Source organism: Zootoca vivipara, chromosome 13 (genome assembly GCF_965207765.1).
Source record: "Zootoca vivipara chromosome 13, rZooViv2.hap1.1, whole genome shotgun sequence".
NCBI lineage: Eukaryota > Metazoa > Chordata > Lepidosauria > Squamata > Lacertidae > Zootoca > Zootoca vivipara.
In genome coordinates, this window is record NC_142596.1 from 52,411,166 (window position 1) to 52,425,081 (window position 13,916).

At 47.8% G+C, this 13,916-nt stretch overlaps 1 protein-coding gene across 2 annotated transcripts in view; it reads left to right on the forward strand.

The window, feature by feature from the left end:
* WIPI2 (WD repeat domain, phosphoinositide interacting 2) overlaps positions 1-13,591 on the forward strand; it is a 29,794-nt gene extending 16,203 nt beyond the window's left edge. The window contains exons 3-12 of one of the 2 annotated variants that reach the window (XM_035131484.3): positions 2,073-2,242; positions 3,570-3,666; positions 4,122-4,219; positions 4,333-4,425; positions 6,370-6,440; positions 6,775-6,882; positions 8,136-8,300; positions 8,705-8,812; positions 9,901-10,031; positions 11,223-13,591. In XM_035131484.3, coding sequence (XP_034987375.1) covers positions 2,073-2,242; positions 3,570-3,666; positions 4,122-4,219; positions 4,333-4,425; positions 6,370-6,440; positions 6,775-6,882; positions 8,136-8,300; positions 8,705-8,812; positions 9,901-10,031; positions 11,223-11,335 — 1,154 coding nt within the window. In that variant the 3' untranslated portion in view covers positions 11,336-13,591. The remainder of the gene's footprint in view (positions 1-2,072; positions 2,243-3,569; positions 3,667-4,121; positions 4,220-4,332; positions 4,426-6,369; positions 6,441-6,774; positions 6,883-8,135; positions 8,301-8,704; positions 8,813-9,900; positions 10,032-11,222) is intronic. The other variant, XM_035131485.3, reaches the window with a different exon arrangement.
* Positions 13,592-13,916: the final 325 nt, after the last annotated feature.

Consider the following 13,916-nt stretch of genomic DNA (forward strand, 5'->3'; position numbering starts at 1 on the left):
TCTCTTTCCCCCCCCCCCCAAAAGCGCAGCAGCTTTGGGGCATCCCCCCAAAAAAGCAAAGCAACTTTTGCACCCCCCCCAAAAAAACCTCCAAAACTTTGGTCAGCAGCTCCCCCCCCCCAAAAGCTCAACAACGCTGGGCACTTTGTGATAAATAAGGGGTTTTTGGTTTGGTCTGGTTAAATAATTAGTTTTTGGTTTATTAAATAGTTATATATTACAATTATACATTTTTATTATTTAAACTATAAATATCGCGAAATTATGGGTTTTTTCTCGAAGTGACACACCACCCGAGTTATGCTCAGTCTTTTGGCAAATTTTGACACACCAAGCTCAAAAGGTTGCCCATCACTGACATACGGGCATACAGTATATATGTACCTAAGAGACATGGTTGTATCACAGCCTGCAACGTGTGTGTTGTGCAGAAAACAAACTTGTCACACAAAGGTGTGGTACTGTCCTAAAGGACAAAATTCCTGCATGGTGCCGTTGTTTGTGTTTCACTCTGCTGGGTAAATTGGGTGTGTTTCACCTCATTCAATGGGCGGGCATTGATTAGGAATTGATGATCCGTTCCCCCGCCCCCAACTCACACCTCTGCTTAGTGTGGGGAAATCCGCCCACTAAATCGCACAAGTACAGTTTGTCTTCTTTTTTCATTTTCACTCAGCTTTTGGAGCAGAGAGTCTGAAAGGAGTGAATTGCCCTTGGTAACGGAAATGGCGCCGCTTGCTTGATAGACCCAGTAGATGAACCAGAACCCCTTCAGGCTTTAACTTCTGGCAGTTTTCCTAGTTGGCAAATGTCAACCGTTGCACTGCTTGATACAGTTAAGATTTTTACTAATGGTTCTGGCCAGGAAGCCTCCGTAGCTGCTTGAAATTGTTCTGTGGCGCATGCTTTTAGCAGGCTCTTTATTTACAGCTTGCTCATCTTCAGCAAGCAGAAGGTTGGGCTCCCTCCCATTCTGTTGCCTTCCCCCACTTAGCAGGTTTGCTCTTCCTGCTGAAATATTAAGGTCTATTTACAGCCAGCCTAGCCTCGGATATGTCAATCTATTGATCTTCAGGGAAGAGTTTAGTCAAGCACCTGCATGTTCTCACCCAGTTCAGTCTCTCTCCCACAAACCCATGGCCTCTTTAAATAAAGAAATAAGGTAATTGTGACCATACGTGCATAAAGTTTTGGATGGGAAACCTTTAGGAGCAATCTTGATCCTAGGCACACTTTCTTGAGAGTTAAGTCCACAGAGTTTCTTTGTAAGTCTACACACTAGCAATCTGATATGAGCGTTTTAGGGTTGGCCCTCTTGTCAGCAAATGGTTTTCAGATTTCAGGAAATCCTTTGCGTATAGACTTGCCATCTGATCAGCCACTGCCTATGCCACAGGGGATTCTAATGGACTTAAGTTACGGGAGGATGGATTTTGGATGAATATTAGGAGAATCTTCAATCTTGATGGTGAGAGTAGCTGAACAGTGGAACCAGTTTCTTAAAGCAGGGGGTCGGCTTCCCTTTCCTGGAGGGCCTTATCCTGGGGATGCTCAAGCTCTAGAGTTCTGCATCAGGATGAGATGCTTTACAGGCTCCCCAACATTTTTTTTTGGGGGGGGGGGGAAATGACTGGAGGATGTAGGGCCACAGCAAGGCTTTTTGGGCATCTCCATTGTGAATGGAGATGGTGACACAGAACATGCTCCACTCCCCAGCAACTGCAAATTGCAAAGTTATTTCAGCAAAGCTTGTCAAGAGTGACCAAACCCTTAAAGGGTTCCAGGGAACCCTAAAGTTCACCTGAACACAGTTTTGAAACCACAGCGTCTCCAGGCACATTAAGAAGGGGGTATGACTCTTAATTACCGTCTTTTGAATTGTGCTGTGTCTTTGCTTTTGCTGGTTCTGGGGTGGGAGGTGCAGGCAGATGAGGCAGGAGAATGGGGCAGGTCAGCAGCGAGAGGAGTGACTTGAAATTCTGATTTGCTGTGTGAACAGCTCCTTTGCACACCTTCATCCTTCATTTTGTCAACTTTTTCCTACATCTCTCCTTTCAATTCTACCCCTGCAGCTGACACAGAAGATGTGTGCATTGTGGAGAGGCTCTTTTCCAGTAGCTTGGTGGCCATAGTGAGCCTCAAAGCCCCCCGCAAGCTGAAAGTTTGCCACTTCAAGAAGGGGACAGAGATTTGCAACTACAGCTATTCCAATACAATCCTGGCTGTCAAGCTTAACAGGCAGGTGAGTCGTGATGCTTTTGGGTCATCTTGGGCCTCTCTTGTTTGTTTTTCATTCATATTTAGTATTTTATTGATTTGGTTAACCAGAGTTCAGATCCCCACTTGGTCATGAAGCTCACTGGGTGACCTTGGGCCAGTCACTTGCTCTCAGTCTGCCCTACCTTGCAGGGTTGTTGTGAGGATAAAATAGGGAGGAGAACTATGTCAGGCACCTTGAACTCCTTGGAGGAAAGGTGGGATACAAACCACAGCAACAACAGAAAAGAGCAACCAAAGAATCAGAAATGTAAAGCATGAAGGACAAAAGGCCTATTTATTTGTGGTAACTCCAGTGTCTAGGAATAAGTTTGAAATGGTGGTCACAAGTGGGTGGGTTTTGTGGCACTGGTTCTTTCTAACAGTAGAAGGGACAGTGAAACTTCTTTTTCTGGACACACTTATGTTGCTGACAGGGGCCTCTTGTGACTTAAACGCTTCTCCTTGCACCAAAAAAACTAAAAAACTATATATCTCATAGAAAGCTAACCTATAAGAACAATATTATATGCTAGTTTTCTATGTACAGGTAAGACAGCAAAATAGGAGTTGACCCTGTTTCTGGACTCAGCTGCTGCAAATAGAGGCTCATGCAGATGAATTTCCTCCTGTCCCTGTGACATGCTCATACTGGCCATGCATAGTTTCATTAAGTGATTTTTGTAGCATCAGGGGCATTGGAAAAGGACCAGGGGGGGGGGGGACTACTTTGGTAAAATTTCCCTGGAGGCAGGCTTTGCTTGCTGATAGCAACCAGGCAAGTGGCTGTTTTCCAGGCCTCCATTCTCAGACTAGAACATAGCACCACTAGCTCTAGCTTAACAGGGTGATTGGTGAGTAGCCAGTCACTTGATCCAAGGCAATAAATAATTATCATGGAATTTTTGTTGGAATCTTGATTGACTGCAAGAAATTCTAATTGACCCTCATTTATTTTGAGCACAGATATTTTTGTTGTGCAGGGCGAGGTGATAATTGCACTTCCTTCTGTCACAGAACACAAACACACATTGCCTGTAGGGTGAAGAACAGTCAGGATCTTTGTTCGATTGAGGTCAGGATCAGGTGAGGCCTCCTAATAACAGGTGATCACAATTGCCTCGCCTAAGTTGTTGGAAAGGAGGCTTTGCCTTGCGCTTCTAAATCAATATAATCCGGGCTGGCAGATTTTAAAACTGCCTTCACTAGTCACTAACTTCCTTCTCTAGGAAGCTTCACTCTGAAGGCTTAACGCTGCTTCAGGATTTTCTCTTCATTCTCTTCCCTCTCCTTTTTTTTATTTCCCTCCTCAGCGATTGATCGTGTGCTTAGAAGAGTCTCTGTACATACATAACATCCGGGACATGAAAGTGTTGCACACCATCAGGGAGACGCCCCCCAACCCCGCAGGTAAGGGAGGCCATTCTCTGTTTTCCACACATAATCTTTGACACGGTGAAAACACCACCCGGCTGTGATTCTGCTATGAGGAGAGCTCAGTCAAGAATTTCATTTTTGTTTGTATAGTCGACCCTCCTGGCTGCACATTCTTCAAGGGGCAGCAGCATATGAATACAGACATAAATGTGCTGGTTCCCTCCCTGTTATCCTTCTGCTGGCAGGTGTTTGCTCCAACAGGCCTTGGGGAACTGACTGTGTGGTTTTTAGCTTTTTGTATTTTACCTGTGCTGTTCGTGCGAACCGCCTTGAGTCCCAACCACACGGCCACCTTAAAATGCTCCCTGTCACCCACAGGAACTCCAAACCCTGTCCTGCAAGCCTTGGTGATGGCTCCTTTCCCTTCCCAATCCTCCTTGAAGGGTTTGTGGCCTGAGGCAATGCCCTCCTTTTCTCTCTGTCTCTAGGCTTGTGTGCGCTGTCCATAAACAACGACAACTGCTACCTGGCCTACCCAGGCAGTGCCACCATTGGGGAAGTCCAGGTCTTTGACACCATCAATCTGGTGAGGTTCTGTGTGCATCTTTCTCGCTCCCATACCCAAGGCGATCTCCCTCCTGTCTGGTGCTGGCTGCACCTGTGCTAAGCTCTCGTGCCCCCTTTTTTCTTCTTCTGCAGAGAGCTGCTAACATGATCCCAGCTCATGACAGTCCTTTGGCTGCGCTAGCTTTCGATGCGAGCGGCACAAAACTGGCCACGGCGTCGGAAAAGGTGAGGGGCCTGACACACTGACTTCTGTTTTGAACGGGAACAAAGGCAGCATTTCCGTGGGGGTTTCTTGAAAGAGTGAGTTCCTTATGAGGAACGGCTTAGGGAGCTGGGTATGTTTAGCCTGGAGAAGAGAAGGTTAAGGGGTGATATGATAGCCATGTTCAAATATATGAAAGGATGTCATATGGAGGAAGGAGAAGGATTGTTTTCTGCTGCTCCATCCAGAGAAGCGGACACGGAGCAATGGATTAAAACTTCAAGAAAGAAGCTTCCACCTAAACATTAGGAAGAACTTCCTGACAGTAAGAGCTGTTCAGCAGTGGAATTTGCTACCAAGGAGTGTGGTGGAGTCTCCTTCTTTGGAGGTCTTTAAGCAGAGGCTTGACAGGCATATGTCAAGAATGCTTTGATGGTGTTTCCTGCTTGGCAGGGGGTTGGACTGGATGGCCCTTGTGGTCTCTTCCAACTCTATGATTCTATGATTCTATGAAGTGCCCAGAAGCTTCCTGCAGTGTTTCTGTTTGGGACTAATCCAAAATGTCAGCACAAACCTCTCACCCTCCAACTTACGACTTGAGCCGCTGTTCCAGCTATGAACACCCTTATCGCGCTAAGCTGTGCGTTGGTTCTTTTTATCAGGTGGGGTTCTGTCCGCCTTTTAAATTATAGCTGTATTGTCAGGGCTTTTCCTGCAGCGGCATCAGGTTATTCCTGACGAGCATTCTCACAGATCCTGGCAGGAATTCTCTCCTCCTCTTCTGCCCTGTCCCACCCACAGCAGGTGCAGGGCTGCATCTTGGAATTAAACTTTGTGTCGCGGTAGTGATACTGATGACAGTCCGACACTTTCCAAGCTTGCCCACCCTCTCAAATCACACCTCGAAATGTATTTGATTCAGCCTTCCAGGATACTTCGTTTCTGTGATTCCAATTCAATTTATTGTCCTGTGTCCAAAGTGCTCCATAATCAGTCCCGCACATTCAAGGTCTGTGCGTCCTGGGCAGTAAGCCCCACCTTCCAATGCCACAGAGCAATCTGTTAGGGAACAAACAAGTCTTCCTCGAAACAAGCAGCTTGTGATCTGGTGTGGGGACAGGGGCTTCTAGGGTAAAACTCATTTATTGTCTCATGTCTTTGCTGGCAATTAATAGCAGTCTGTTCCTAATCTGTTTGCTTTTAATTTACTGTTTTGTTTTTAATTCCATTGGTTTTGGTTTTATGGCAATCTTTACGTTGCGCTGTGCGTAGCTTTAGTCTTATAATTAAAAAACGGTGTGAATGTGTTCTGCATGAAGGTTTTAAACCCCAGTGGACACGGCCAAGGATCTTAAAATTGCTCTTTCAACCCCAGCCATTTTGGTTCCTCCCTGTATAACCGGAGTAGGGAACTTCTGGGCTGTGAGTCCCCATTTTGCTTGATAGGCCATTGTGGAGAAGCCACACACCCCTGTACCTGATGTCAAAGATGATGGTGCGAGAGGGGCAGGGCTGGGACTTCAGGGGAACACTCAGGAGCCGGAAGTGGGCTCCAGATTGTTCCTTCTGCTGGAACAAGGCAGAAGCAGGCCTTGCTCAAGGAGGAGGAAACGGTTTCCATTAAATCGAAACTGCTGTTTGAAGCCTTCCCAGCCCCTTCTCCCATTTCCATCTCCAACATTGGGGACGGAAAGGAGAAGCTTAGGGAGGCCTCCAGAGCACAGGGCTCATCCCACCCTTTGCCACTGTGGTTTCCATGCTTGGGAACCCCACACATGAGAATTTTGACAGGCAGGCAGGTTGACCTACCTGTCAGAGTAGGCCCACAGGGCGGAGACAGCCAAAGATCTCTCTCCCAGAGCTAGATAGGTTTGGCCCCTCTGCTCTAGAACTATATTGAGACTCTGCAGCAGCTATTTTAAATTGAACATTGAAGTCTTTGTTTCTCACCTCCTTTTTCCCAACAGGGGACGGTGATCCGGGTATTTTCCATTCCAGAGGGACAGAAACTCTTTGAATTCCGAAGGGGTGTGAAGAGGTGAAGTAAAATGTTCAGTCTCAGAAGTTTGCTCTTTGCAGGAGGTCCCCCCCCCCCTCCTCAGCAGTTGAACCTGTGTCATAGGTAGCGGTGTTTCTTCATGGCGGGGGGGGATCCAAAATCTGCAGAAGGGCGAAACCTTTGTTTTGCAGCAGGAAGCAGGGAGCAAGTTTTCGGGTACCTCGGAATTCCCCAGCAGTTAAATGGGTGGGACCCCACCTAGGCCACTGCAGAATGTGGAGCAGCTGCCTCTGCCTAGCTGCCGCCTCTTCTTCCTCCTGAGTTGGGATGTGGGAACTGACCGTCCGTTTTCTTTTCTGCTTATTCCCTCCAGGTGTGTGAGCATCTCCTCTTTGGCCTTCAGCATGGACGGCATGTTTCTGTCCGCATCCAGTAACACGGAGACAGTGCACATTTTCAAATTAGAAACTGTGAAAGAGAAGTAAGGAAACCTTTCTTTTGACAGCTGCCCACTTGGATCCAGGGTGGGCTGCAACCCAGCTCTGATCTCTCAGGCGAAGGGCTTTCAGTGTGGCTTGTGAGCGGGGTGGGGAATTTGCCGCGTTCCTCTCCTGTTTCGGAATATTCCCCCCGGCCACTATTTATCAGGCCCCTAAGTTAAATAGGGCTCGTGTCCAACTAATCCATACCGAGAGTAGACCCATTTCCTCCCTCATGGCTTGGATTTATGGACTACTTAAAATGGGGCTGCATTTTAAATTTTAATATTGTATTTTAATCTGTATTTTAATTAATTGCTTTTTATGTTTTATTGTAATTTTATTGGTGTTAGCCGCCCTGAGCCCAGTTTTGACTGGGGAGGGCGGGGTATAAATAAAAATTTATTATTATTATTATTATTATTATTATTATTATTATTATTAAATCAGTTGTCTTAGGTTTGTCACATACATTGATTTCACTGGGTCTATTCTGGGTGTGAATGGGCTGGATCACAGTGGTAGCTTGTTAGGAGCCAGTTTAAAGCTTAAAAAATTCACAAACTTTTGACATGCTGACTCTAGGGTACTTGATTTTTGCTTATATATTGTCCTCGATAGATGAACTTTTCTGCCTTGCTCAGAATCATTGCTAGCTGTTGTGAGCATCCACAGCGTGTTCTATATTTGTTAGCAAAGCAGGATATAATAAACACTTTTGATGAATATTTGTCTTGACGTAGAATCGGGGTGGAACTGGGCTGTTAAGGCAGCGTGCACACACAACAACCAATGATACTGTTTCCTTAAAATTTATGCTGCTTGTTGACTTAAGAATATATAGGATAATTTTTAAGGCCACGTTGTTTTGAAGCAAAAACCCAATACAAGCGGTACTCTGGTAAACCACATAGTGGAGAGAAAACATGAAAGAAAAGGTTTCTTTAAATAAATAAATAAAATACGCCTTTGGAAAGAAAGTAAAGCTAGACCCAACTGCATCTCCAGAGGCAGAACAGGGAACGTTCCCCTCTTTTCTGTAGAGGCTAGTCTATTTCCCAAATGCAATCGAAGACTTGTGCGAGTGTCTTGAAAGAGCAGCTGAGGCAAGTTATGCGTCTGCCTGTGGCTGTAAGCCAAGACATACTCAAATACGGCAGAGTTCTTCTTGTGACATATTAAGTGGTGCGATGGTAATTTCCGCTCTCCTTCCTTCCTTCCTTCCTTCCTTCCTTCCTTCCTTCCTTCCTTCCAGACCTCAGGAGGAGCCCACGACTTGGACGGGTTACTTTGGGAAAGTCCTGATGGTCTCCACAAACTACCTGCCTGCCCAGGTGACAGAAATGTTCAACCAAGGCCGAGCTTTTGCCACCGTCCGCCTCCCTTTCTGTGGGCACAAAAACATCTGTGCATTGGCCACGTAAGTACAGAGCACTGAGTGGGGAGGGGACTTTCCCCCCGCATCTTCCACAAGCACCCTACAGGTAGAGGTGGAAAGGGAGGCAACGTGAACCTCTGAACGGATCTGTGTTGGCTTGTTTTTAACAATCATACTCCGTTTGGATAATGCACAAAACCCAGGTTCCTTTGTGCACAGTAGTGAGGCTTAATTGATCAGGTGACAGCAAAGCCCTGTGCATGTTTACTCTGACGTAAATCCCATTCGGTGTGCATGTTTACTCTGAAGTCGAATCCCATTCGACTTACACTGATCTTTGTAAAGTGAACTTAGCTGCTGGGAGGAAAGCAGCAACTTTAAAAACCACACACATAGTTAAATCTTACATAGTAAGGTATTTAAACTTGACTAGGATTTACTTGCAGAATCCAGAAGATCCCCCGGCTGCTGGTAGGAGCTGCAGATGGGTACCTGTACCTGTACAACCTGGACCCCCAGGAGGGAGGCGAATGCACCCTGATGAAACAGCACAAGTAAGTCTCCTGTCCTGCTTCCTCCTTGTGAGATGCTCCCTTTTTTTTGTTTGAGGTGTTCCGTTTCAGAGCTAGGGTGAAGCATTCCCTTCATACAGGTGGCTGTGGAAGCCATAGTTAGTTCTAAGGCACAGTTTGCTACCATAGTTGTTTTAATTCTGTCACATATTTTTGCACCATCCTTCATCAAAGAAAGGTGTCAGGGCAGTGTGCAGCATATGTAAAACCGTAATGCAGAACAGTAGGCCCAATGTCCTACAACAATTTTGAAAAGTTAGCGCAAGGCTGAGCAAAATATACTGTCGAGAGTTGGGAGGGGTCAGCCTGGATCAGGGGTAGGCACCCTCAAGCCCGGGGGCCGGATGCGGCCCAATTGCCTTCTGTGGACACTCCGGGAATCAGCGTGTTTTTACCTGAGTAGAATGTGTCTTTTTATTTAAAATGCATCTCGGGGTTATTTGTGGGGCATAGGAATTCGTTCATTTCTGCCCCCCCCAAAAAAAATATTCCGGCCCACCACATGGACTGAGGGACTGTGGACTGGCCCATGGCTGAAAAAGGTTGCTGACCCCTTGCCTGGATGATGCCCTGAGTCCTTTCTAGTTCTTGGGATCCTGTGTCTGTGGCGGTAGAAGACATGAGAGCAAGGTTGCCTAACCAGCCCCTTTGTCTAAGCAATGGCTTTGGCTGACCAGCTAAACACAATTTGCATAACCAAATAATGTCAATCAATCAATCAACCAATCAAAACCTTTATTGGCATCATACCAAAGAATGTGCCATAGAGCAAATGGGTGGGCCGTTCACCTGCCCTCACTTAACTGCTAGGTAGGGAGCTATAGCCAGGGTAGCGTGTGTGAGCTGAGCCAGAAGCAGGCTGGAAGCTGGACACACAGGGACCCGCTTGCTCTGGGCTGGATCCAAAGCTGCGACTGATGAAGGAGCCAGATCTGTTGGTGCGTTAATGCAGTGACCCCTCCACCTTAGGCTCAGGTTGTACATATGTGTAGACGGAAACATAAGGACACCACAGTCTTTCTTTTTAAGGATTGCATTGGTCACCGTTCGCTCTCTGGTTCTTCCCATAGGCTGGATGGCAGCATGGAGCCAGGCAATGAAATCCTAGAATCTGCATCGCATGACCGGCCGCTAGTAGCGCAGACGTACAGTGCTGCTGTGACTAAAGGTACTTATGTGCCTTCTTCGCCTACAAGGCACGGTAAGGATGGGACTAGGGTGGTTGAATGAGGAGTCTGCTAGGGGGGTGCCCACAAGAGGCAAGTTCCACGTGGCCTTCCCCATAGGACATGACTCGCCTTCCTCGCCCCTTGGGAGAGGAAGACCACCCTGGTCAAGAAGGCTGCTGGAGCCACTCTGCCAGGTCCTTTCTTTGCTCTGTTCTTTGTCAGAGGCAAGAAGTCAGACATCACATCCCCCTTTATTATGAATAAAGCGTTGACAAAGGTTGAATGTTATGTATAAATGGTAATCCAGTCTTTGGGGGGTGGGCTGTAATTTAGTGGTAGGACAGCTGCTTTGCATGTAGAAGGTCCCAGGTTCAATCCCTGGCAGCATCTCCAGGTTGGGTTGGGAAAGTTCCCTTGCCTGGAACCTCGGAGAACAGTTGCCAGTCTCTGTGGACCACACTGGGCTAGATGGACCAACCGCCTGACTTCGTATAAGGCCGCTTCCTTCGTTGGCTCCTCTCTCTCTCTCTCTCTCTCTCTCTCTCTCTCTCTCTCTCTCTCTCTCTCTCTCTCTCTCCTCCCTCCCTCCCTCCCTCCCTCCCTTTCTTCCTTGTGTTGTTATGGTAATAAATGAAATGAAATGGGGCACAGGAATACCCAAGCCAATTGACCATTTTAAAAAGCATTCATTCCCCCCACTTGCACTCCAAAGTGCTGCTATCTCGGGAAGCTGCCACCCCACAAGGCTTGTCAGGAATTTGGGGTCCCTTTGGGTCTCTGGGTAGGAAAGGGAAGAGGCTATTGACCCCTTAAGCCACCTCTGCCCCATCCTGTGTTCTGCCATCAGCCTCTGTCTTGGCCATACCCACCCCTAACCAGTAAAGGGCACCTACTGTGACCAAACTGCCTGGACGTCACCGTGGACAGCCAAGCCTTTTGGATTACCTGGGTCTCTGGAGATTAGCATTTGAGGTTGCCATCCTAAGCATATTTGCTAGGAATTAAATTGAGTTTCCCTCTGAGCAAGCGTGGTGAGGCCTGCATGGCAAGAGATCTTCAAGTATCTGTGTCTGGGTTGATGCTGTGGTATGCAATGTGTAATTTCCTAGTGTAGCCTTTGCGAACCTACTGCCTGCCTGGTTGGCGTGGACTATCCATGTGTGTATCTGTGCCCGTCTCTGTGCCTGCCTCCCAAAACGTGGTGCTTTTCATTCGTCTTCCAGCCTATACTGAGGACCTGGGTGCAGTTGGTGGCGCTTGCCTGGAAGAGGACGCCAGCACCCTGCAGCTGGACGAAGACAGCGAGCACCCCCCGATGATCCTTCGGACGGACTGAACTTTGACCTGTGAACTCCACTCCTGAAGCCGAGGACGTAGGCCTGACCCCTCTGGAGGATTATTGTGTCTGTGCTGCTACGAACCTTGACCCGGGCTGAGAGCAAGAGGGAGGACGGCGGAGGACTCTGAAGTCATTTTAAAACACACACAAACCATTGTAGCCGTAATGCTGATTTGATGCCATGGAGGTGGGGGGGGGGTAGGGGGGAAAATATATGGTTTCACTTCAGTGGCTTTTAAATCCTGCTTTACCTTTTAGCTGTGAGGATATATGCATATATATTTTTCGTCGTTGTTCCTGTTGCCAAAACCTGCTCTCTCTCTCTCTCTGTGCAGCCTTCGGCACCTCCTAGCTTTGCATGCTGCCTTCTGCCAAGCAAGCAGATCACTTCATAATGAAGAAGTTTGCCGAGTTTTGGGGTTCTCTCTCTCTCTCTCTCTCTCTTTTTTTTTAGAAGACAAATACATGTACATAGATAACACTTGGCATCCATGAAGGGAGGAGCAGCAAAGTTTGCTTCTGGGTGCTTTGACTCCTTCCAGTGCTCTTCAGCCTTACCATCCCCAGATGTGGGTGGACTACCACTTCCATCGTCCACAGCCAGCTTGGCCCGATGGTCATGGATGATGGCGCTTGTAGTCCCCCCACATCTGGGTGCCCAAGGCTTTGAAGGACATTGGCTTATTCTACTCGGACAAAGGTTCCAGGTAGTTTCTTGCGCATGGGCTTTCGGTTGCAACTCCTGGAAACATGCAGCGGTCTCTCTCGTTTTCTTTTCTTGGGTTCTTCCCATCACTCAACCTTCCCCCCCCCCTCCTGTCCAGCTTCACAGTTTATTCCCTCCTTTCTTCCCCGCCCCCTTCTCCTCCTCCTTTCCCCCCCGGACCATTTTGTTAATTAAAAACTCCTTCTAAATGCTGCCTTGCTTGTGGGACTGTTGTGTTCTCTTCCGCAGAGGGGATGGTGTGCCTCTGCTCTGGATCTCGCTTCTTCCTCTCTCTTTGGGGACGTGAAATGGAGAGAGTGACCAATGCAGGCTGGACATTCTTTGGGAGCAGGGAAAGCCGCAAGGCAGGGGAATATTCTCCCTTCTGTTCTGTCTTTGTCTGAAATTAGGGTCAGCGTGTTCCAGTTTCAGAGGTGTTGGCCAGTTAACTCAGAAAGCATCTTCATCCTTCGGTTCTTCATGTCCATCTTGCTTCAATCCTTGCAAAGTCTTGCATCCTCCCTCCCTAATAACCAGGTGGAGCTCCCTTCACGATCTGTCGGCCCTGCTCTCATGACTTCTCTCTCTCCCGCGACACCTTCAGGTGGCCACTATTTGAGCTTTCCCCGAGTTCCTCCAGGGTGAAGTGACATGCAGAGCCGCTGTCGAAATCCGCCACCCTGTGCCTGGTACTCCATCTACCTCCACACCCTGCACTGTGGTACCACTTTAATCAGTCACGGCTTCCCCCAAAGAATTCGGGGAGCTGCAGTTCATTAAGGGTGCTGAGAGTTGTTAGGAGACCCCCTTATAGAGCTTCAATTCACCAATGGGTTGCACCACTCTGAGAATTGCAGGTCTGTGAGGGGAAGGGGTGGTCTCCTAGGACCTTAACAAACCACAGCTCCCAGAATGCTTCAAGGGAAGCCATGCCTGTTCAGAGTGGTATTGTAGTGCTTTAAATGCATGGTGTGAATGTGGCCTCACGCCGCAGCCCATCGTGGGGCTTGGGAGATGGATAGCATGGGGTACCGAAACATGAAGCAACTGTGCAGCACTGGAGAAGCACTGGAGTGCTTGTTTCTGTTTCCAGGGTTGGCCCTGTGATCCAGCATGTATCACAGTTGGGATTCGAGTCAAGGACCCCAAACCTCCCTCCGCAGTCTGTGGCTGCACACCTGAGCTCCAGCTCGTGCACCTGTGTCTCCGTCTTCATCCCTTGGCTCCCAGACCTCTCAACCTCCAATTCTTTATGTAATCCCCAACCTCCCGACCGCTGGAACAGCAATTCCGGCATCAGGAGGAGGGGCAGGTTTTCGTGGAACTGCAGGGACTCGTGAGGAAGTGACCAAAGCTGGGCAAAACTGCCGCCCTCTTTTTACAGAGCTGTAATGTGCCTTTTTTGGTTCTGAACCTTCCAATTTCTTTTTGATGAGCAACAATGTGTGTGTGGGTGCGTGCGTGCAAACCTTTTGGGTGTGAACCTCTTGTTTTCCTTAGATTGTCAGCCAGCTTTTTCTTTTTCGATTAAATTATTACTCACTCTCCCTTTTTTTGTGGCGTTCTCTTCCAGGCAACGACGATGGCACTCTCAAGGAAGGGAAAGTGGGCTTGCCTCAAGAGGGGGGGGGAGAGGAAACATGCCCGTGGGTTTCTTCCTCCAACGGGGGCTCACGTCCCTCCCAAACTGCATTCCAGGCTCCGTTCAGGCAAGAAAGAATGCTCTTTGTAAAACCCAGAGAGCACCCAGGGCATTTTGCTGCCCAGGTTTTTATCCCACCCAGCAATACTTGAGCAGAAACTAATATGAAACATGGCTTTGTAATGACATATACATATATATATATATATATATATATATATATATATATA